We start from the raw sequence: 22,320 nt of genomic DNA on the forward strand, positions 1-22,320 counted from the left end.
CTATGAAACCTCCCCCATTACTAATCTTGGGCTTAGTGGAAGCTGTGAGCTGTTATTAACCCCTTATTACCCCGATTGCCACCGCACCAGGGCAATTGAGATAAAATAATTTAAAAAAGCCGAATGCAGTTCCTCTTATTTTCATACACAGCCAAGAGAAGTGCACGGCTGAGGGCTGCAGCCTGTAGCTGTATGCTTTATCTGTGCTGTGGGTATTATATTACAGGGGACCCTATGTAAATTTTTATTTATTTTTCACCATGATAGAACTGCAGACAGGGTCTTTGATTGTAAGCAGTCAAAAGCTGTCACACATGCTGGGGGCGTGTCTGACTGCAACCAATCAGATGGCGGGACTTCTGGTGGGCGGGAACAGCTGTGCATATGGATGAGCGATAATGAGCGGCCCCGGAAGTAATTACAGCTGCGCCGGAGACTCAGCTAGTATAGCGTGCTTGCTCCAATCCCCCTATCCCTTCTACCGCTATTTTTATGTGTCGAATTCTGGTCCCCACAGACTTGTATGAAGACCGGCGTCCAGCCAGATATCTGGTATCCATTCCGGACTGGAACCATCTTTTTTTGTTTGTTTTTTTTAAATCCGGTTAAACCCGTTGATCCCGCATATCTGCAAGTCTGCCCATCACTAGTAGACGGCTGTGAAGGTCTTGTGCTCAGTCTTGTTTTATCCACCAGTATTATATGTTTTATAGTTGTATAATGAGAGCGGTGGAGATGGCAGGAATAGAGCTAATCATAGATGTGACTTCTCCATCTGTCTGTGACTTTTACAATATTTGTTTCAGGGTGAAGATCTGACCCATATTAATACTGCAGGTACATATGTGAGGGGTGATGAGCGGTGTAAAGAGGAGATTACTACATATGGGTACCCAGGTGAGTAGTGACCACTAAATGCAGAGAAGTCACAGATTCTTCTCAGTCACCGCCTGTGGCTGCTTTATTGGTGGTGTTGTTCACAATTAAGATAATCACCATTTTATCACTACACCAAAACATTCTCCTCCCCCTGAAACTGTTCAAATTACTTTGGGAGCTAAAAGCGCCCTTCTTCTATAGAGCTTAACACCTGGAGGATTCTCCTTCCTTCTGGAGTTACAAGATGCTGACTCTTACCTGCCCAGATCTGTAAATTATGAACACAAATTACAGCGTACGTAGAATGTGCTGACAAGTTAGAAAATCACTTAAAGAGAACCAACCACCAGGATTTTGCTATATGAGGTGCAGGCAGTGTCATACTGGCATTAAGATACTGAATCCAGGCATTCCTGTTGTAGAATGATCCGATGCTTGGTTGATGAAATATCTTTAAACAAAGTTGCAGAAGGCCTGTCCCCGTTACACTTGTCAATTACAGTGCAGTTGATTGACAAGGGTAACTGGGACGGGCCTTTGTGGGTTGGGTCCTCTGAGTTTATTCCTCTGGCATGCCCCTTTTTCTTTATTTGACTCGCGCCGCCATTGCTGCTATTTGCGTCACGTGCACATTGCCACAGTAATTCTGTCTTTATTAAAATTGAACACTGCGATGAAGACTATGAGAGGCATAAGGGCAGTTTACACTGTGCGATATCACTATCGATATCGCTAGCGAGTGTACCCGCCTCCGTCGGTTGTGCATCACGGGCAAATCGCTGTCCGTGGCGCACAACATCGCTAACACCCGTCACACGTACTTACCTGCCTAGCGACGTAGCTGTGACCGGCGAACCGCCTCCTTTCTAAGGGGGTGGTTCATTCGGTGTCACAGTTGCGTCAGTAAGCGGCCGCCCAATAGCAGAGGAAGGGCGGAGATGAGCGGCCGGAACATGCCGCCCACCTCCTTCCTTCCTCATTGCCGGTGGATGCAGGTAAGGAGATGTTCGCTGTTCCTGTGGTGTCACACATAGCGATGTGTGACGCCGCAGGAATGATGAACAGCCAGCGGCATACACCACCAACGATATTATGAAAAGGAGCGACGTGTCAACGATCAACGATTTTTGACGTTTTTGCCATCGTTGCTCCTTGGTGTCACACACAACGATATTGTTAACGGCGCCGAAAGTGTGTCACTAACGACGTGACCCCGACGATATATTGTTAGCGATATCGTTGTGTGTAAAGTACCCTATAGACGTAGGGTACTTCTACATAGAAGTATGTGACTGACAAGGCTACAGTTAGGTGGATTGTTAGCTGGCTCAGTGATCGTACTGAAAGAGTGGTAATAAATGGTTGCACATCTAATTGGAAGAGTGTTTCAAGTGGGTACCACAAAGTTCTGTCTTGGCTCTTGTACGATTCAACATCTTTATAAATAATCTAAATAATTGAACTGTAGGTAAACTAATCAAATTTGCAGACAATGCAATTGTAGGAGGGATAGTTAACACTAGGGAAGACAGAGAAAGGATTCAGAAGGATCTTGGTAAGCTGGAACAATGGACAGTGACTAATTGAATGGTATTTAACTGGGAGAAGTGTAAAATTCTACATCTGGACAGAAAAAACTAAAATAATCTACAGAATGACAGGAATAGAACTAAACAACAGCATGTGCAAAAATGAATTGGGTATACTATTTTCTCACAGACTGCACATGAGTCAGCAGTGTAATGCAGCAGAAAAAAAATGAAACACAGTTCTGGGATGTATTAAAAGAAGCACAGCATTTAGGTCACTTGAAGTAATTATCCCCCTCCTCTTTGGTTAGACCTCATCTGGAATACTGTGTCCAGTTCTTGGCACCACATTGTAAAAAAGACAGAAAAACTGGAGTAAGTTCAGAGAAAAGCTACTAGGATGGTGAACGGACTGAAGACTGTTGTATGAGGAACGGTTAAAGGATCTGGGAATGTTTAACTTGCAAATAAGAAGGCTAAGAGGAGACTAAATAGCTGCCTACACATTTCTGAAAGGCTGTCACAATGTAGAGGGATCATCCTTATTCTCAGTTGCACATGGAAACGCAAGACGCAATGGAATTAAACTGAAACGTAGAAGAAGGGAATTTTGTTTACTTACCGTAAATTCCTTTTCTTCTAGCTCCTATTGGGAGACCCAGACAATTGGGTGTATAGCTTCTGCCTCCGGAGGCCACACAAAGTATTACACTTTAAAAAGTGTAACCCCTCCCCTCTGCCTATACACCCTCCCGTGCATCACGGGCCCATCAGTTTTGGTGCCAAAGCAGGAAGGAGGAAACTTATAAATTGGTCTAAGGTAAATTCAATCCGAAGGATGTTCGGAGAACTGAAACCATGAACCAAAAGAACAATTCAACATGAACAACATGTGTACACAAAAGAACAACAGCCCGAAGGGAACAGGGGCGGGTGCTGGGTCTCCCAATAGGAGCTAGAAGAAAAGGAATTTACGGTAAGTAAACAAAATTCCCTTCTTCTTTGTCGCTCCATTGGGAGACCCAGACAATTGGGACGTCCAAAAGCAGTCCCTGGGTGGGTAAAAGAATACCTCGATTAAAAAGAGCCAAAAAAACGGCCCCCTCTTACAGGTGGGCAACCGCCGCCTGAAGGACTCGCCTACCTAGGCTGGCATCTGCCGAAGCATAGGCATGCACCTGATAGTGTTTCGTGAAAGTGTGCAGACTCGACCAGGTAGCCGCCTGACACACCTGCTGAGCCGTAGCCTGGTGCCGCAATGCCCAGGATGCACCCACGGCTCTGGTAGAATGGGCTTTCAGCCCTGAAGGAATCGGAAGCCCAGAAGAACGGTAGGCTTCAAGAATCGGTTCCTTGATCCACCGAGCCAAGGTTGACCTGGAAGCCTGCGACCCCTTACGCTGGCCAGCGACAAGGACAAAGAGCGCATCAGAACGGCGCAGGGGCGCCGTGCGAGAAATGTAGAGCCGGAGTGCTCTCACTAGATCTAACAAGTGCAAATCCTTTTCACATTGGTGAACTGGATGAGGGCAAAAAGAAGGTAAGGAGATATCCTGATTGAGATGAAAAGGGGATACCACCTTAGGGAGAAATTCCGGGACCGGACGCAGAACCACCTTATCCTGGTGAAAAACCAGGAAGGGGGCTTTGCATGACAGCGCTGCCAACTCCGACACTCTATGGAGCGATGTAACTGCCACTAGAAAAACCACCTTCTGCGAAAGACGTGATAGAGAGACATCCCGCAGTGGCTCGAAGGGTGGTTTCTGAAGAGCCTTTAGCACTCTGTTAAGATCCCATGGTTCCAGCGGCCTCTTGTAGGGTGGGACTATGTGGCAAACTCCCTGCAGGAACGTGCGGACCTGCGGAAGCCTGGCTAGACGCTTTTGAAAAAACACGGAAAGCGCCGATACTTGTCCCTTGAGAGAGCCGAGAGACAAACCCTTGTCCATTCCGGATTGAAGGAAGGAAAGAAAAGTGGGCAAGGCAAACGGCCAGGGGGTAAAACCCTGATCAGAGCACCAGGATAAGAAGATCCCCCAAGTCCTGTGATAGATCTTGGCGGACGTTGGTTTCCTGGCCTGTCTCATAGTGGCAATGACATCTTGAGATAACCCTGATGACGCTAGGAGCCAGGACTCAATGGCCACACAGTCAGGTTGAGGGCCGCAGAATTCAGATGGAAAAATGGCCCTTGAGACAGCAAGTCTGGTCGGTCTGGGAGTGCCCACGGTTGACCCACCGTGAGGTGCCACAGATCCGGGTACCACGACCTCCTCGGCCAGTCTGGAGCGACGAGGATGGCGCGGCGGCAGTCGGACCTGATCTTGCGTAACACTCTGGGCAGCAGTGCCAGAGGAGGAAATACATAAGGCAGTCGAAACTGCGACCAATCCTGAACTAATGCGTCCGCCGCCAGAGCTCTGTGATCTTGAGACCGTGCCATGAATGCCGGGACTTTGTTGTCGTGCCGAGACGCCATGAGGTCGACGTCCGGCGTTCCCCAGCGGCAACAGATCTCTTGAAACACGTCCGGGTGAAGAGACCATTCCCCTGCGTCCATGCCCTGGCGACTGAGAAAGTCTGCTTCCCAGTTTTCTACGCCCGGGATGTGAACTGCGGAGATGGTGGAGGCTGTGGCCTCCGCCCACAGCAGAATCCGCCGGACTTCCTGGAAGGCTTGACGGCTGCGCGTGCCGCCCTGGTGGTTGATGTACGCGACTGCCGTGGCGTTGTCCGACTGTATGCGGATCTGCCTGCCCTCCAGCCACCGGTGGAACGCCTTTAGGGCTAGATACACTGCCCTTATCTCCAGAACATTGATCTGAAGGGAGGACTCCGTCGGAGTCCAGGTTCCCTGAACCCTGTGGTGGAGAAAGACCGCTCCCCACCCTGACAGACTCGCGTCCGTCGTGACCACAGCCCAGGATGGGGGCAGGAATGATTTTTCCCTTCGACAAAGAAGTGGGAAGGAGCCACCACCACTGAAGAGAGGTTTTGGCTGCCAGTGAAAGAGAGACGTTCCTGTCTAGGGACGTCGACCTCCTGTTCCATTTGCGGAGAATGTCCCATTGAAGTGGACGCAGATGAAACTGCGCAAAGGGAACTGCCTCCATTGCTGCCACCATCTTCCCTAGGAAGTGCATGAGGCGCCTCAAGGGGTGTGACTGGGCCCGAAGGAGAGAGTGCACCCCTGTCTGTAGCGAACGCTGTTTGTCCAGCGGAAGCTTCACCATCGCTGAGAGAGTATGAAACTCCATCCCGAGGTAAGTCAGTGATTGGGTCGGTGTCAATTTTGACTTTGGGAAATTGATGATCCACCCGAACCTCTGGAGAGTCTCCAGAGCAATGGTCAGGCTGTGTTGACATGCCACCCGGGAGGGTGCCTTGACTAGAAGATCGTCTAAGTAAGGGATCACGAGTGGCCCTGAGAGTGTAGGACCGCCACCACTGCTGCCATAACCTTGGTGAAGACCCGTGGGGCTGTTGCCAGGCCGAACGGCAGTGCCACGAACTGAAGGTGTTCGTCTCCGATGGCGAAATGCAGGAAGCGTTGATGCTCTGGTGCAATCGGCACATGGAGATAAGCATCCCTGATGTCGATTGATGCTAGGAAGTCTCCTTGGGACATCGAGGCGACGACAGAGCGGAGAGATTCCATCCGGAACCGTCTGGTTCTCACGTGTCTGTTGAGCAGTTTGAGGTCCAGAACGGGACGGAATGATCCGTCCTTTTTTGGCACCACGAACAGGTTGGAGTAAAAACCGCGACCACGTTCTTGAAGGGGAACGGGGATCACAACTCCTTCTGCCTTCAGAGTGTTCACCGCCTGAAAAAGTGCATCGGCTCGCTCGGGGGGTGGAGATGTTCTGAAGAAACGAGTCGGAGGACGAGAACTGAGCTCTATCCTGTAACCGTGAGACAGAATGTCTCTCACCCATCGGTCTTGGACATGTGGCCACCAGGCGTCGCAAAAGCGGGAGAGCCTGCCACCGACCGAGGATGCGGTTTGGGGAGGCCGAAAGTCATGAGGAGGCCGCCTTGGAGGCGGTTCCTCCGGCGGTCTTTTTAGGACGTGACTTAGACCGCCATGCAGAAGGGTTCCTCTGGCCCTTCTCTGACCTGTTGGACGTGGAGGAATGGGACCTGGCTGAGGGCCGAAAGGACCGAAACCTCGGTTGTATCTTTCGTTGATGAGGTCTGTTTGGTTTAGACTGGGGTAAGGACGAGTCCTTTCCCTTGGATTGTTTAATAATTTCATCCAATTGCTCGCCAAACAAACGGTCGCCAGAAAATGGCAATCCGGTTAAGAACTTCTAGGAAGCAGAATCTGCCTTCCATTCGCGTAGCCACATGGCCCTGCGGACTGCCACCGAATTGGCGGATGCTACCGCTGTACGGCTCGCAGAGTCCAGGACGGCATTCATGGCGTAGGACGAAAAGGCCGACGCCTGAGAAGTCAAAGACACAACCTGCGGAGCAGAGGTACGTGTGACCGCATTAATCTCAGACAGACAAGCTGAGATAGCCTGGAGTGCCCACACGGCTGCGAATGCCGGAGCAAAAGACGCGCCTATGGCTTCATAGATGGCTTTCATCATGAGCTCTATTTGCCTGTCAGTGGCATCCTTGAGCGATGAACCATCTGCCACTGATACTACTGATCTAGCCGCCAGTCTGGAGACTGGGGGATCCACCTTGGGACACTGAGCCCAACCCTTAACTACGTCAGGGGGGAAAGGGTAACGTGTGTCATTAAGGCGCTTAGTAAAGCGCTTGTCCGGAAATGCTCTGTGCTTCTGGACAGCATCTCTGAAGTTAGAGTGATCGAAAAACGTACTCCGTGTACGTTTGGGAAACCTAAACTGGTGTTTCTCCTGCTGTGAAGCCGACACCTCTATAGGTGGAGTTGGGGGAGAAAGATCTAGCACCTGGTTGATGGACGCTATAAGGTCATTTACTATGGCGTCCCCTTCAGGTGTATCAAGATTGAGAGCAACGTCAGGATCAGAGCCCTGAGCTGCGACCTCCGCTTCATCCTCCAGAGAGTCCTCATGCTGAGACCCAGAACAGCGTGATGAAGTCGGGGAAGGTTCCCAGCGAGCCCGCTTAGCCGGTCTGGGACTGCCTTCCTTGTCGGAGTCCTCACCGTGGGACCTAGGTGTCACCCCAGGAGCACTTTGCTGCGCCGACCGAGAGGGGCCTGGGGGCGATGAACTCACAGTGCCCTGGGCCTGTGCTACCGGTCTGGACTGCAAGGCTTCTAGTATCTTAGCAGACCATCTGTCCATAGACTGAGCCATGGATTGTGAAAGCGACTCAGAGAGTTTGTCAGCCAGAACTGCAAACTCCGTCCCTGCCACCTGGACAGTGGAAGCCGGCGGTTCTACCTGAGCCGAGGGTCCCACCTGTGCCCGAGGCTCCGGCTGAGTGAGTGCCACAGGGGCCGAGCATTGCACACAATGAGGGTAGGTGGAACCTGCAGGTAACATAGCCGCACAAGAGGTACAGGTTGCAAAATAAGCCTGTGCCTTGGCACCCTTGCTCTTTGCAGACGACATGCTGTTGTCTCCTCTTAGAGTGATCAGTGAGGGTATATAGCCAAAAGCAAATAATGCGGCCGAACAGAGAAAACGTGTACAATATATATATATATATACACTTCGGCACCCCAGGGGGGCCAGCACCTGGTAACCGGTGTGGCTTACCGACCGCCCAAAGCGGTTGTGTGTCCACCAGATTCCCTGCCTGGGCCTCCCAGAGCTGCAGAGCTCGTTCTGAAATCCTACACCGGCAGAAGTAATTATAACAATGGCTGCCAGCGTTCTCAGGGGAGGAGGGAGCCGTGGGCGTGACTAATAAAGTGCGGGAATCTGGTGCCCCACAGTGCTCAGTGAGGGGGGAGGAGGACACTAAAGTATGCTCCAGCCCTCACTGCCGACGTCCAGTCGGCCGTCCCGCCCTTACCCCTGACTGGCAGGCCCGGGGGCGGGAGTCATGGTACTAGGCCGCAGAAGCCGGGGACTAAATTTAATAACGCGGCCGACAAACAGGCGCGGTCGGCGCGGTAGTCCCGGTCTCACAAAAACACAGCAGCCGCTGCAGCGTCTGTAACACAGGCGCTCCATGCAGCGTCCCCAAGGGGACACAGAGTACCTTAAAGATGCAGGGCCCTGTCCCTGATGATATCCAGTCTCCTGTCTGTCAGATTCCCCCAGGGGCTGCGGAGGGAGCCCGGTCCCAGTGAATGGTGACCGGTTAGGATCCCACCTCTCCCAGAGCCTCTAAGGGATGGGGAAGGAAAAACGGCATGTGGCTCCAGCCTCTGTACCCGCAATGGGTACCTCAACCTTAACAGCACCGCCGACTTAGTGGGGTGAGAAGGGAGCATGCCGGGGGCCCTGTGGGGGGCCCTCTTTTCTTCCATCCGATATAATCAGCAGCTGCTGCTGACATAAATGTGGAGCTTGCGTGAATGTGTGCCTCCTTCAACACAAAGCATAAAACTGATGGGCCCGTGATGCACGGGAGGGTGTATAGGCAGAGGGGAGGGGTTACACTTTTTAAAGTGTAATACTTTGTGTGGCCTCCGGAGGCAGAAGCTATACACCCAATTGTCTGGGTCTCCCAATGGAGCGACAAAGAAGATAAAGATTAGATATTAGAGAAAAAACTTTTTGACACTGAGGGTGATCAATGAGTGGAACAGGCTGCCACGAGATGAAGGAAGGAAGATTTCAAACAGAGGCTGAACAGACATCTATCTGAGATGGGTTAGTGAATCCTGCACTGGGCAGGGGGTTGGACACCGTGACCCTAGAGGTCCCTTCCAACCCTAACATTCTATAAGACGAAAAACCTTTAGCGTAGCACAAAATGTACTCGATATTTATTATTTATATATATATATATATATATATATATATAATTATTGAACATTAATTCGGCAACATTATTGAAAATTAATGTGTGCTCCTTTTTTCCTTTTCAAAGTTTCTCTTGATCCCTTTTCTCTTATAGAAGGCCTGCAGATCTTCTCTGTGAAGTATCCAGTAGTCGCCTGCCATCATATTCCATCTCCCTTGCTATCATCTTTCCATCTCCTTGAGATTCTGATCAAATTTTTCTCCTTGTTCTTCACTAACAGCACCAAGGTTTTCAGGACAGTAGTCCAAATAGTAATGTAAGAAATGTATCTTCAAATTCATCAGATATCCCAAAGCTTTGAAACATTTCAGCATGTTCTCCACAATGGACTTAAATTTTGGATCTTTGTTGTTACCTAGAAATTACCTTTTTTTTAAAAGAATCCAAAGCCCTTTTCTCAACAGCTTTCATTTTTGTTTTGAACACATCTTCTTTCATGAGCTTTTGAATATCCAGACCCAGAAAAATACCTTCCTTTTGCTTTGCTTCGGACAGTCCCTGAAACTTGGTACACAAATACTTAAAAATCTCTCCTTCTTTAGGTAGATCTTTCACAAAGTGCTTCAGTCCAAGCTTAATGTGGAGTGGTGGCAGGAGAACGATAGTGAGATCAACTAAACTTTGCACAACTACAGTATGTTCTTGAGTCCAAGTTGAAAAGATGTTCATGTTGGCCAACTTTTTTCGCTCCAGTCATGACTTCTATTCTGGCTGTCCCATTCACATAAATAGCATGGATACTTTGTGTACCTTCTTGCTGCCCAAGGAGCAAAGAGAGAACTTTCAGATCACCACATATTCACCATCCTTGATCCTCACAGTTAAGTTTCTTGAGAATAAACTCTAAATTCTTATAGTTTTCCTTCAAGTGCGCAGAATACCCTACAGACACGGAAGCATACTTGCTGTCATTGTGCAGTAGCAGCTTTCAGACTTTTTTTTTTGCAATGAATCAAAAAGAGTCTCCACTCACATTGTACTCAAAGGTACATTTTTCCATCATCCCAGGAACATCACTGCAATACACTGCACCATCTTGAGAAAAGTATGGAAGGAATTCCTTTTCTCTGCATCCGCCAAAGGTCACTTTAGGGCAGGGGTGGGGAACCTTTTTTCTGTCGGGGGCCATTTGGAAATTTCTACCAACCTTCGGGGGCCGCACAAAATTATCAATGTTTAAATGACCCTGCTATATTGGGTGAAGCAATTAATTAACTGGGGGCATGGGGCTGGGGGCACAGACACCACACGCGGGGCTGGGGGCACAGACACCACTGTGGGGAAGGCACAGACACCACTGTGGGGAAGGCACAGACACCACTGTGGGGAAGGCACAGACACCACTGTGGGGAAGGCACAGACACCACTGTGGGGAAGGCACAGACACCACTGTGGGGAAGGCACAGACACCACTGTGGGGAAGGCACAGACACCACTGTGGGGAAGGCACAGACACCACTGTGGGGAGGCACAGACATCACTGTGGGGAGGCACAGACATCACTGTGGGGAGGCACAGACATCACTGTGGGGAGGCACAGACATCACTGGGGGGGGAGGCACAGACATCACTGGGGGGGGAGGCACAGACATCACTGGGGGGGAGGCACAGACATCACTGGGGGGGGAGGCACAGACATCACTGGGGGGGTGGCACAGACATCACTGGGGGGGTGGCACAGACATCACTGGGGGGGTGGCACAGACATCACTGGGGGGGTGGCACAGACATCACTGGGGGGGTGGCACAGACATCACTGGGGGGGTGGCACAGACATCACTGGGGGGGTGCACACAGGACTGGGGGGGTGCACACAGGACTGGGGGGGGTGCACACAGGACTGGGGGGGTGCACACAGGACTGGGGGGGTGCACACAGGACTGGGGGGGTGCACACAGGACTGGAGGGGGTGCACACAGGACTGGGGGGTGCACACAGGACTGGGGGGGTGGACACAGGACTGGGGGGGGGTGCACACAGGACTGGGGGGGGTGGACACAGGACTGGGGGGGGTGCACACAGGACTGGGGGGGGGTGCACACAGGACTGGGGGGGTGCACACAGGACTGGGGGGGTGCACACAGGACTGGGGGGGGGGGTGCACACAGGACTGGGGTGGGTGCACACAGGACTGGGGTGGGTGCACACAGGACTGGGGTGGGTGCACACAGGACTGGGGGGTGCACACAGGACTGGGGGGTGCACACAGGACTGGGTGATGGGCTGCACATAGGATTGTGTGGGGGTGCACACAGGACATTGGGGGGCTGCACACAGGACTGGGGGAGGGGGGCACACAGGATTGAGGGGGGTGCAAACAGGACTACTGGGTGATGGGCTGCACACAGGACATTGGGGGGCTGCACACAGGACTGGGGGAGGGGTGCACACAGGACATTGGGGGCCACACTGTGCTGAGAGTTTCATGCAACTCTGGGGGAGAGGGTTTACAGAACTGGTGTGGGGAGGCACAAAGCATTGGGCAGGGCACATAGCAGCAGAGGGTCCGCGCTGGACTCACAGCAGCATTGCACTCACATCACCGGAGTGCAGGAGCCGGACACACTGCATCAGAAGGAGAAGGCAGGCACTGATCTCCGGAGGGCAGGGGGCGGACACACAAGGCTAGAAGCTGTGAGGTTGCTGTGGACCCGCCCACAATTGGCACTGGCCGACGAGAACACATTGCAGCACAAACAGCAATGTGTGGATTTAAAGGGCCGGCGGCAGCAAACCGCGGTGACTGCACCAGCACTGCCTCCCCCGGGAATCTGCCCGGGGGCCACATAAAAGGTCATGGCGGGCCGCATGCGGCCCGCGGGCCGGAGGTTCCCCACCCCTGCTTTAGGGGATCAAAGTATGGTGCATGAAAAAGCCTGTGGAGTCAGTGTTTGTGAAAAACCTGTACTTGATGGTATGTCTGATTGGCCTGTTTCAATTATGTGAGTCTGGAATCTCTGGTATTTAAAAAAGGGTCACCATTGTCTCTGCCAAACGTCCAAGATCTAAATTTAAGACACCTTAGCTCTGTACTGTTTTAAAACGTTTTCTATAAATGTCTACTATTCCTTCAAGAAACTCATATTACTACTTTTTTACTGATGACGACTATTGAGTTTGATCATTTCAGTAGATTTGGTATCTATTCTCAGAGTTTTTAACCTGTCAGGTCCCCTCTGCCCTCCAATCCAGCAGCATTCATACCTGTATGCCCACATTCTCTCTCTAACCAGCCCTGTACAATGCTATTCACTAATATGAATGTTTAAAAAAAATAATTGTAAAGCTTGCTGTCTCTATGCTAATTAGTCTTGTGACTAGTCGCAGGGGCATTAGTTCATCAGACTAGTTTGTTCTTTTTTGCCTTGTTATGATGCCCATGTAGCAGTGATAACATAATTTCCTTGAGCCAGTGGCACAGTGAGTTCCTGGAAATTTTGCTCATACGTGCGGCTCATTTGAGTAGCATCAGAACGCTTTTGAAGCATGGTGGACGCTTCCCGGCTTCATTAAGTGCACTGTGCATAACTAGAAGTTCAGATGTGTATATGAGCAGTTTTCTTAAATTCCAGTCATGTGCAGTGCACCTAATGAAGCTTGTATGCATACAACCAACTTCTGAGGCGCACTGATGCTATCAAAATGAGCCGCGCACATTCATGAGAATCCAGGAACTGACTGTGACGCTGACTCTTCAAAATCATGTTCACGCTCACAAGGGATTGATAACATGGAAAAAGGACTGACTAGTCTGGGGAAACAATGCCCCTCTGCTAGTCACAGGTCTAATTAGCATAGGGACAGCAATGGTTAGAAGTGGTTTCTTTAAACATTCATAGTAGTGAATAGCGTTATACAGGGCTGGTTAGGCAGGGAATTTGGCCATACAAGTATCATTACTGCTAGGTTGGAGAGCAGATGGGACCTGACAGATTCCTTTTAACCACTTCCTGCAACTATTTTTTCTGTTCCAAACAAGCAACCATTTTTCACATCTAACATGTGTCACTTTATGTTAGCAACGTGTTTATATGTTCAAATACATTTACAAAACCTATTTTGGGGTAACAAATCGCTTTTGAATTGCTTTGAGGGGCCTAGATTTTAGAAAATCTTCAGAATATCAGAAATCACATTCTAGAATTAACACAAAATGGAATGCAACCATTTTTTTTTTCACTGAAATGTTCATGTAGCCCCAATTTTTTTTTATTTTCACGAAAGATAATAGGAAACATATGGACATTACAAATTTTTTTCCAACTTTTTCTGAATCCGACAGCCATATATACAATTGTACACTGGTGTCTGGGCACATGGCAGGGCTCAAAAGCTAAGGCGCACCATTTAGGTATTGGAACACAGTTATTGCCTTGGCACCTGGTGACAGATGCTAATGTCCCTAGAGGAGATAACAGAGGAGATGTGACACATGATTTGCTGAATGTGACAGAATGGTAGAAAACCAATGCAGAAGAAAACTCTCTAAAGAGGTTACTCCATTTTTACATTTATAACCCTCAGTGTATTAATTTACAGAAGGATTGACTTGTTGACTCCACAGGCACTTCCTGGAAATCAGCATGCAATGGGTGTTGGAGAGTGAACATTGAAAATATTCCATTTTATTGCCCATCACATAGTGCCCAGATTGTGCTCCAGGTGACACACACACACACACACACACACACACACACACACACACCATAAATTCAGTGGAATCTTCTCACTACAGCAGTGCCAAATAAAAGAATGCTAGATGTGGTTTGCACACACTGCAAGGCTCAGAAGTGAGGGGGGCGATTTGACTTTGGGAGAGCGGATTTTGCTTTATTAGTTTATGGATGTTATGTTGCTTTTTAACAGCCTTTGATCCACTAATAATGTGGAAAACCCTCTGTTTTTCCTTTGAGAGATGATAGACCTAAGTGGGGGCTTGTTTTTTCGGGATGAGTAAGTTTTTAATGGTATAATTTTCACCTATATAGCATTTATGGTGGCTTTTTTACCAATAGTTGGGAGGCAGTATGAGCAGTTAAACACCTTGCTCTACTGGTTCGTACTATGAGATCATTTAGCAGGCTGTGAACTGTCGTCTTAGTGAATAAGTAAATTTTGCTACATAACTTGACATTGCTATGGACATTTTAAGTAGGAATGTTCAAAAATATACATTTCAAGGATATTGTATTCAAAAATAACAGTTCTTTTTATTCTTGGCAGACGATGGTGACAGGAGATCAGAGGGACAACTGACTGCTTCAATTTTTAAATCAGATGACATTGACTTCACACAGGATACAATTCAAGCGAATGTCATTACTTCAGATATCCCATCATCCTTTTACAGCAAAGATCTATCATCTGATCCTATGAAACAGGTCCTGTTTTCTGATCCATTACAGACTACTAAAAAAAGTAAAAGTCACAAAAGGGGCATTAAAAAACAAAGTGTTCTTAAAGCAAAGAAACAAAGTTCAAATTCACAATATGGAAATAGGTTTCCCCTCAAAACATCTTTCGTTAAGCATCAGAAAATTCACACTGAGAATAGATTTTCGTGTTCTAAATGTGGTAGATATTTTAACCAGAAATCACGTCTTGTTAGGCATGAAAGAGTTCATACTGGGGAGACGCCACATTCATGTTCAGAATGTGGAAAATGTTTTGTAAAGAAGTCAGATCTTGTTATACATCAACAAACTCACACTGGCGAGAAGCTATATTCATGTTCAGAATGTGGAAAATGCTTTGGGTATAAATCAAGTTTTGTTATACACCAGAGAATTCACACAGGGAAGAAGCCACATTCATGTTCAGAATGTGGAAAATGTTTTGTATATAAATCAAGTTTTGTCAGACACCAGAGAATTCACACAGGGGAGAAGCCACATTCATGTTCAGAATGTGGAAAATGTTTTGCACATAAATCACATCTTGTTAGACACCAGAGAACTCACACAGGGGAGAAGCCATATTCATGTTCAGAATATGGGAAATGTTTTTCAACTAAATTACATCTTGTTTCACATAAGAGAAGAGACACAGGAGAGAAAACGTATTCATGTTCAGAATGTGGAAAATGGTTTGTGTTTAAATTCAATCTTGTTTTACACATGAGACGTCACAAAATGGAAAAGCCTTTTTCATGTTCAGAATGTGGGAAATGTTTTGCACAGAAACCATATCTTCTTAGACACCAGCAAAGTCACACAGCGGTTAAGCCATATTCATGCTCAGAATGTGGAAAATGTTATGCAGAGCAATCTGACCTTGTGAAGCACCACAGCAGTCACACAGGAAAGAAATTTTTTTACTGTTCAGAATGTGGGAAATCTTTTAACCAGAAATCTGATCTTATGATACACCAGAGAATTCACACAGGGAAGAAGCCATACTCATACCTAGATTTTGAAATCTGAATTACTGGAAAATCAAACCATCAAAATAACTCACACAGGGAGAACGTTTATATTTTATAGATAAATTGTACAAAAAAACATGTAAGAGACCATTGCATAATTGAATGAGAGAGCCAAATTACTTTCGAAGTTAACACATTTTTGGACTAAAAGACGCTTTTAACAAGAAAAAAATTCTTGCTAGTAGGGGAGTGCCTCTTACAGTCTGGAGGCAGCTTCATGTAATGATGGAGAATGCTGAGACCGCGTCCTTCCCGATCACTGAGAGAACTGCTCTCGCTTCCTGTCCCACATTGATCTGTGTGATCGGTGTAGAGCAGTAGAGGAAGCTACCAGGACATATATAGAGGCTGCACATCCTGAGTGAGAAACTGAAGAACCTTTCAATTAACTAGCTCATGAACTATCCAGATTACTCAGGTCATGACCTGGAAGAAACGGTAAAGTGGTGTAATCTGTACACAGCGTATGTGTATGCAAAAGTGCATTTGTAGCAGAGATCTATTTGTATATAAATAGGGATGGGCGATCCCTATCTGTAAAGATTGGGGATCGTACCGGTCACATAGTGATCTTGTGCACGATCTCGATCACAAGCTTTCCTGGAAAGCTCATATTACAGATCGGGTCCAGGGGCTGTAAAAAGAAAGCAGATTATTAAAAAACATTATAATCATACTTACAGGTCCCACGACGCGTCCTGCAGACTGTCTCCCGGCCGCTTCTGCCTCTGCGATCGATCATTGCTGTGCCGCCCGGTAACCAACACTGGACTTACAGGACCTTCAATGACATCATAGCCACGTGACCAGTCTGGTGTGAATGTTGTACAGCAGGGGTGGGGAACCTTTTCTGCGCCCCTGGTAATCTGCCGGCTGCTGTGTATTGCCGGCTGCTGGCCCTTTAAATCCCCATGTGATCTGCGAGGATGCTGATTGAGTGTTCACTACTGAATGCTGGTCAGTGCCTGTGTGCTCAGACTTACTTTGTGGGTTAGCGCTCTGCGCCCCGTCCCACACAAGAAGACCAGCAACAGTTTCACAACTTCCACCACTGTGTGCCCGCTCCGACTGTGCTGTGTGCCCGCTCCCCAGTACGCGCTCCCACTGTGTTGTGTCCCTGCTCCCCCTGTGTGCGTTCTCACTGTGCTGTGTGCCCGCTCCTGTACTACCCCCACCAGGACTATGTGCCTCCCCATGGTGCTGTGTGCCCCCCCCCTCCCCTAGGGCTGTGTGACTCCCCCCAAGTGCTGTGTACCACCCCCAGTGATGTCTGTGCTCCGCAAGTGTTGTCCATTTCTCCCAGTGCCTAGTAGTGCTGTCTGTACCCCCACAGTGCTGTCTGTGCCCCCGTAGGGCTGTCTCTGCCCCCCAGTTCTGTCTCTGCCCCCCAGTGCTGTCTCTGCCCCAAGTGTTGTCTCTTCCCCCCAATGCTGTCTCTGCACCCCCCCAGTGCTGTCTCTGCACCCCCCCAGTGCTGTCTCTGCACCCCCCCTAGTGCTGTCTCTGCACCCCCCCAGTGCTGTTTCTGCACCCCCCAGTGCTGTTTCTGCACCCCACCAGTGCTGTTTTTGCACCTCCCCAGTGCTGTCTTTTTCCCAGTGCTGTCTATGCCCCCCAGTGCTGTCTATGCCCCCCGTGTTGTCTATGCCCCCCAGTGCTGTCTATGCTCCTCCAGTGATGTCTGTGCCCCCCCAAATACTGTGTGTGCCCCAAAGCCATATCTATGCCTTCCAGTGATATATATGCCCTCAGCCCCACCAGTGATGTATATGCCCTCAGCCTCTCTTGTGATGTATATGCTCCCAGTCCCTCCTGTGATGTATATATCACAGGTGGGACTGGAGCATACACATACAGGAGACGCTGGGGGCATATACTTCACATGAGAGGCTGGGGCATATACCTCACTGGAAATGCTGGGGCCATATACATCATAGGAGGGGATGGGGCAAATACATCACATTGGAGACGCTGGGGGCATACACATCACAGGAGAGGCTGGGGCATATACATCACAGGAGGGGCTGGTGGCATATACATCACATTGGAGATGCTGGAGCATATACATGACAGTGGAGGTGCTGGGGGCATATACATCACAAGAGAGGCTGGGTCATCTCCTATAATGTATATACAGCAGTCCCAGCATCTCCTATGTGATGTATATGCCCCCAGCCCCTCCTGTGATGTATGTATAGCAGTCCCAGTGTCTGTTATGTGATGTATATGATTTACCGATCTTATTATCATGAAGAGTTGACTGCGCTTCAGACCAAGACAATCCTGGAAAAGCAGCTGTGAGAAGCAATATGATCAATATCACCGATATTTAACCGCCGTACCAAAGAGAAGCAGCTCCAACCACCACAGTAGGGGTGAGTTAATTAATTATTTGACCAAATGTAGCCGGGTAATTTTCACATTGATAATTTTGTGCGGCCCCCGAAGGCTGGTAGAAATTTCCAAATGGCCCCCGGCAGTAAAAAGGTTCCCCACCCCTGTTGCACAGACATTGGCTTACAGACTGATCACATGATTATGATATCAAAGGTCCTCTTAACTTTCGGGAGTTTTTACTGCACTGCTCGTCACTCTGCAGTTATCGGCTGGTTTTGGCCGTGACGTCAGGTTTCACCCGAGTCCATGGCTCATGGACTCGATTGAACTTTGACTGTCACTGTGCGAGTGTCGCATCACGGCGCACAATCTCCCGACAGCAGCGGGTCGGCTGCATGTGTTTCCACGCAGCTGAAGCGCTCCTCTGCTGAGATCAGTCCGTGTGGGGTGATGCCCATGGGAGACGCACGTGCAATCATCCCCTCACTGTCAGCCTGTTTCTTGCTCTGTAGAGAGCGATGTAGCAGAGCTGATTTGGCTCTCTGTGCTTCTCACTGTGTATAGACGCTGTCTGTACAGAGTGATGAAGCTGACAATGCTCTACCTGTGGAATACGTTGGACTAAGGATATTTTTTATTATAAAGATGGAGTCTCTAAATGTTTTTTTGTTTTATTTCTAATAAAAGAAAATGTCTCTGTGTTGTATTTTTTTTTACTGTTTACTAGAAATTCATGGTGGCCATGTCTAATTTGGCGCGACACCATGAATTTCGGGCTTAGTACCATCTGAGAATACAAAGCTGGTATTAACCCCTTTATTACTCAGCGTTCCACCGCCATCAAGGCCTCTGGACGAGCCGGGTTAAGTGCCTAGAAATGGCGCTAAGAAACAATGCGCCATTTCCAGAGGTAGCTGCGGGCTCCCGGGAATCCCAACCCTCAGCTGCCTGGCTTTACCAGAATGGCGGTCAAAATACAGCGGGAGCCCACAAATTTTTTTTTTTAATTACTTTTTTAAATAAATTAAGAGAATCAAAAATACTGCGGAGCGCTACGCCTTTTTTTAAAATGACTTATTTTTTTAAAACTATATATTGTGTACATTTTTATATATATGGCTGCTGTTGTGGTGGTGTGGTGTCGGTGGGGCGGCGCGGCCTGGAGCCTTGGGGGTTTTGCCTTGCAGCATGGGTGCTGTGAGGCGCCAGGTCGCCCGCCCTGCTGGCGCTTTGTCGCTACGGCAGTGGTCGGTGCACGGTGCCACACAAAAAGGTCAGGTTAGGGACCCACTCAAGAGGTTTGCCGTGACGTGGCAGTGGGCTTAATACAATCTGATCAGAATGGTAACAAAAGAACCTCATGTTCTATTTAATATTTTGCCTAGCGGCTTTTAGATCAATGTATTTTTGGGATGTGCGATCCATGTCTTTTTCTTCATAGTGTGATATATATATATATATATATATATATATATATATATACATATATATATATGACTATAAAGAAAATCTAGCAAAGACTTGGAAACACCGGTGCTGTAATAAAACGTTTTCTGTTTTCTTTATTTGTGATATCCATAGAAAGTAAACACGACCCACAAGGCTCAGGAACAACAAAGTATAGTTAGCAAAAGATATTGCAGATGGGACTCTGCGTTTCTGCGGCCTTGTCCGCTATCTCATGGTCCTAACCTAGCTTCACCATATTTTTGTATGTTAGTCAGGTACAGCAGGCAGGTACGGGCTGCCCCCAACCCCCAGCTACCTATTTGAATCCGGCTGGGAACCAAAAATATAAGGAAGCCCTTTTTTTAATTAGTTCATGAATTTTCATGAAATAATTTAAGAAAAAAACAAAAAAAAACACAACATGGGCTTCGCCCAATTTTTGTGTCCGACCAGGTACAACTAGGAAGCTGTTTATTGGAATTCTCAACACAGGGTGGCCCAAGCTTTTTGGCCCCTCCCTGCTGAAAATTATAGTCCACAGCCGCCCCAGAAAATGGTGCTTTCATAGAATTGCCTATTCTGGCGCTGTATGTATCCAACTCTTCCAGCGGCCCTGGTGGCGGGTGGCACGCTGGGTAATAAGGGGTTAATACCAGCTTTCTTTTACTAGCTGGTATTAAGCCTGAGATTCTTAATGTCAAGCAAGTTTCACCAGGCCAATAAGAATCTCCAATAAAAAGTTAAAAAAAAGACACCACACAGAGCAAAAAATACTTTATTAGAAATAAATACACAGACACAGTAAGGGACTCCATCTTTATTACTCCCTCTCACCCCTCTACGATCCTGGTCTTCTGTCACCGATCTAGCTCTGCTATATCAGAATGCACGGGGTGGAGCAAGAACGCTGCTGCTGCTCCCTGCACTCTCTAATCGCTCAATGAGTGATCAGAGGCTGCTGGTTAGTAAGTGGTAATGTCACCGCTGCCACCGTTGCCATAGTAACCTAACAAGCGGGTTACTATAGCAACGGTGATCTCCGATCACCTGATTCCCGGCGCCGCTATTAATCACCGACTGTGGCAGCCAATCTCTGCATGTTGGCTGACTGTAAAGAGCGCCAACATGCAAGGAGGGGGAGTCAAGCATGTGGCCGAGCATCTCACCGGTACACGGCACTCGCCGAGTATACTGAGTACTGAGATGCTCGGGCGAGCACAGTGTACCGGCAGGCATGCTGACACTACAGGAACTTTGCATGACGTCATAGTCATGTGACCCAGTCTGTAGCCAATGAGATAATACAACATTCCCACTTGACTGATCACATGGCTATGATGTCACGGAAGGTCCTTTGGTTACCGGGCGGCACAGCGATGATCGTACTCAGAATCAGAAGCGTCGGGAGACAGAGTCTGCAGGACGCGTCGCGGGACCTGTAAGCATAATGACAATGTTTATTATTAACTGTATTCTTTATTTTACAGCCCCCTCCCTCCCCATCACATAACTGTAAAGTCCAAGATCGGTGATCGGACGCAAGATCATGTTATCTCGATCCCGATCTTTACAAAATGATCGAATGAGTTTCCCCAATCCAGACCATCGGGGGATCGCCCATCACTATAAACCATCACTATAAATGTTCATACATAGCGGACCTGAGTGTTCGTGTACTGTCCATGCAACAGTGTGTATGTATGTGCTCTGTAAATTGCTCATTAATATTTATGCCATGAAGCTATATTTAATAGAACACATGGTACAGAGAAATACTAGCAATATATGTATTACTTCCCTTTTTACTCTAGTGCATTAAATTTGTGATATTGACCCATCCTTTTTAGATCTCCAGAAAAGATTTTTTTTTTTTAGCAGAAAAAATGTTTGTCCTATTTGATACTGTCTAAACCTGCATCTTATGGTCTGAAAAATATGGTTTATTTGAATTAAAAATATATGCAATTACTAACATCTTTCATCAAAGGGGAAATAAAAAACTATTCAATGTGCATTGAATATTTCACTATGTTATATATTCATATATATCTACACTACATGGAGACGTTTTGCAACCCTTGCCCCATCACTTAAATTTAATACCCAACATTTTCTCTTCCATCTTCGTTCTAACTCCCAATCCCAGAATAGACAAGGATATTTGGAGTTGCCAAACCTCGCTGTTTTGTAGACTTTTGGAGATAAAGCATCTTCAGTCTTGGATCTTTACCTCTCCACACAAGGTTCTTGAGCATATTTTATATTATTTTACATGCTCTTTGTAGACAAATTGCGTTATTTGAGACCATAGTTTTAGTTTTTTTAAAATAAAAATTACAATCCCTTTTCCCGTCTTTCAATTTCAAGATTATCGATACAATTCAGGTATACAGGAGAAAAATTGTTTTCGCCGCACTCACACCACACTGTTCGTATATATTAAATTCATGTCTTTTTTATTATTGTAGGCACAGGTCAATGCGTTTCAAGAGACTCAGCCCTCTTCATCAGGACAGCAGACCAAAAGAACATAAATTTAGTGCTATTTATGTTCTTTTGGTCTGCTGTCCTGATGACGAGGGCTGAGCCCATTGAAACGCATTGACCTGTGCCTACAAAGAATAAAAAATGATATAAATTAAATATATACGAACAGTGTGGTGTGAGCGCGGCGAAAATCCCTTTTTCTCCTGTATACCTGAATTGCCTACCTCGGGGGGCTGCAGCTAAGCACCTTTTTTCGGCCATTAGTGGGGTTGTGACTGGCACAACCAC

General features: G+C 47.7%; 1 protein-coding gene across 1 annotated transcript in view; it reads left to right on the plus strand.

Annotated features, from left to right (window-relative positions):
* LOC142312195 (uncharacterized) overlaps positions 1-21,557 on the plus strand; it is a 102,644-nt gene extending 81,087 nt beyond the window's left edge. Inside the window, exons 19-20 of the mRNA XM_075351096.1 lie at positions 807-897; positions 14,559-21,557. Of these exons, the coding sequence (XP_075207211.1) occupies positions 807-897; positions 14,559-15,757 (1,290 nt within the window). The 3' untranslated portion in view covers positions 15,758-21,557. The remainder of the gene's footprint in view (positions 1-806; positions 898-14,558) is intronic.
* The last annotated feature ends 763 nt before the right edge of the window (positions 21,558-22,320 follow it).

Source organism: Anomaloglossus baeobatrachus, chromosome 5, assembly GCF_048569485.1.
Source record: "Anomaloglossus baeobatrachus isolate aAnoBae1 chromosome 5, aAnoBae1.hap1, whole genome shotgun sequence".
NCBI lineage: Eukaryota > Metazoa > Chordata > Amphibia > Anura > Aromobatidae > Anomaloglossus > Anomaloglossus baeobatrachus.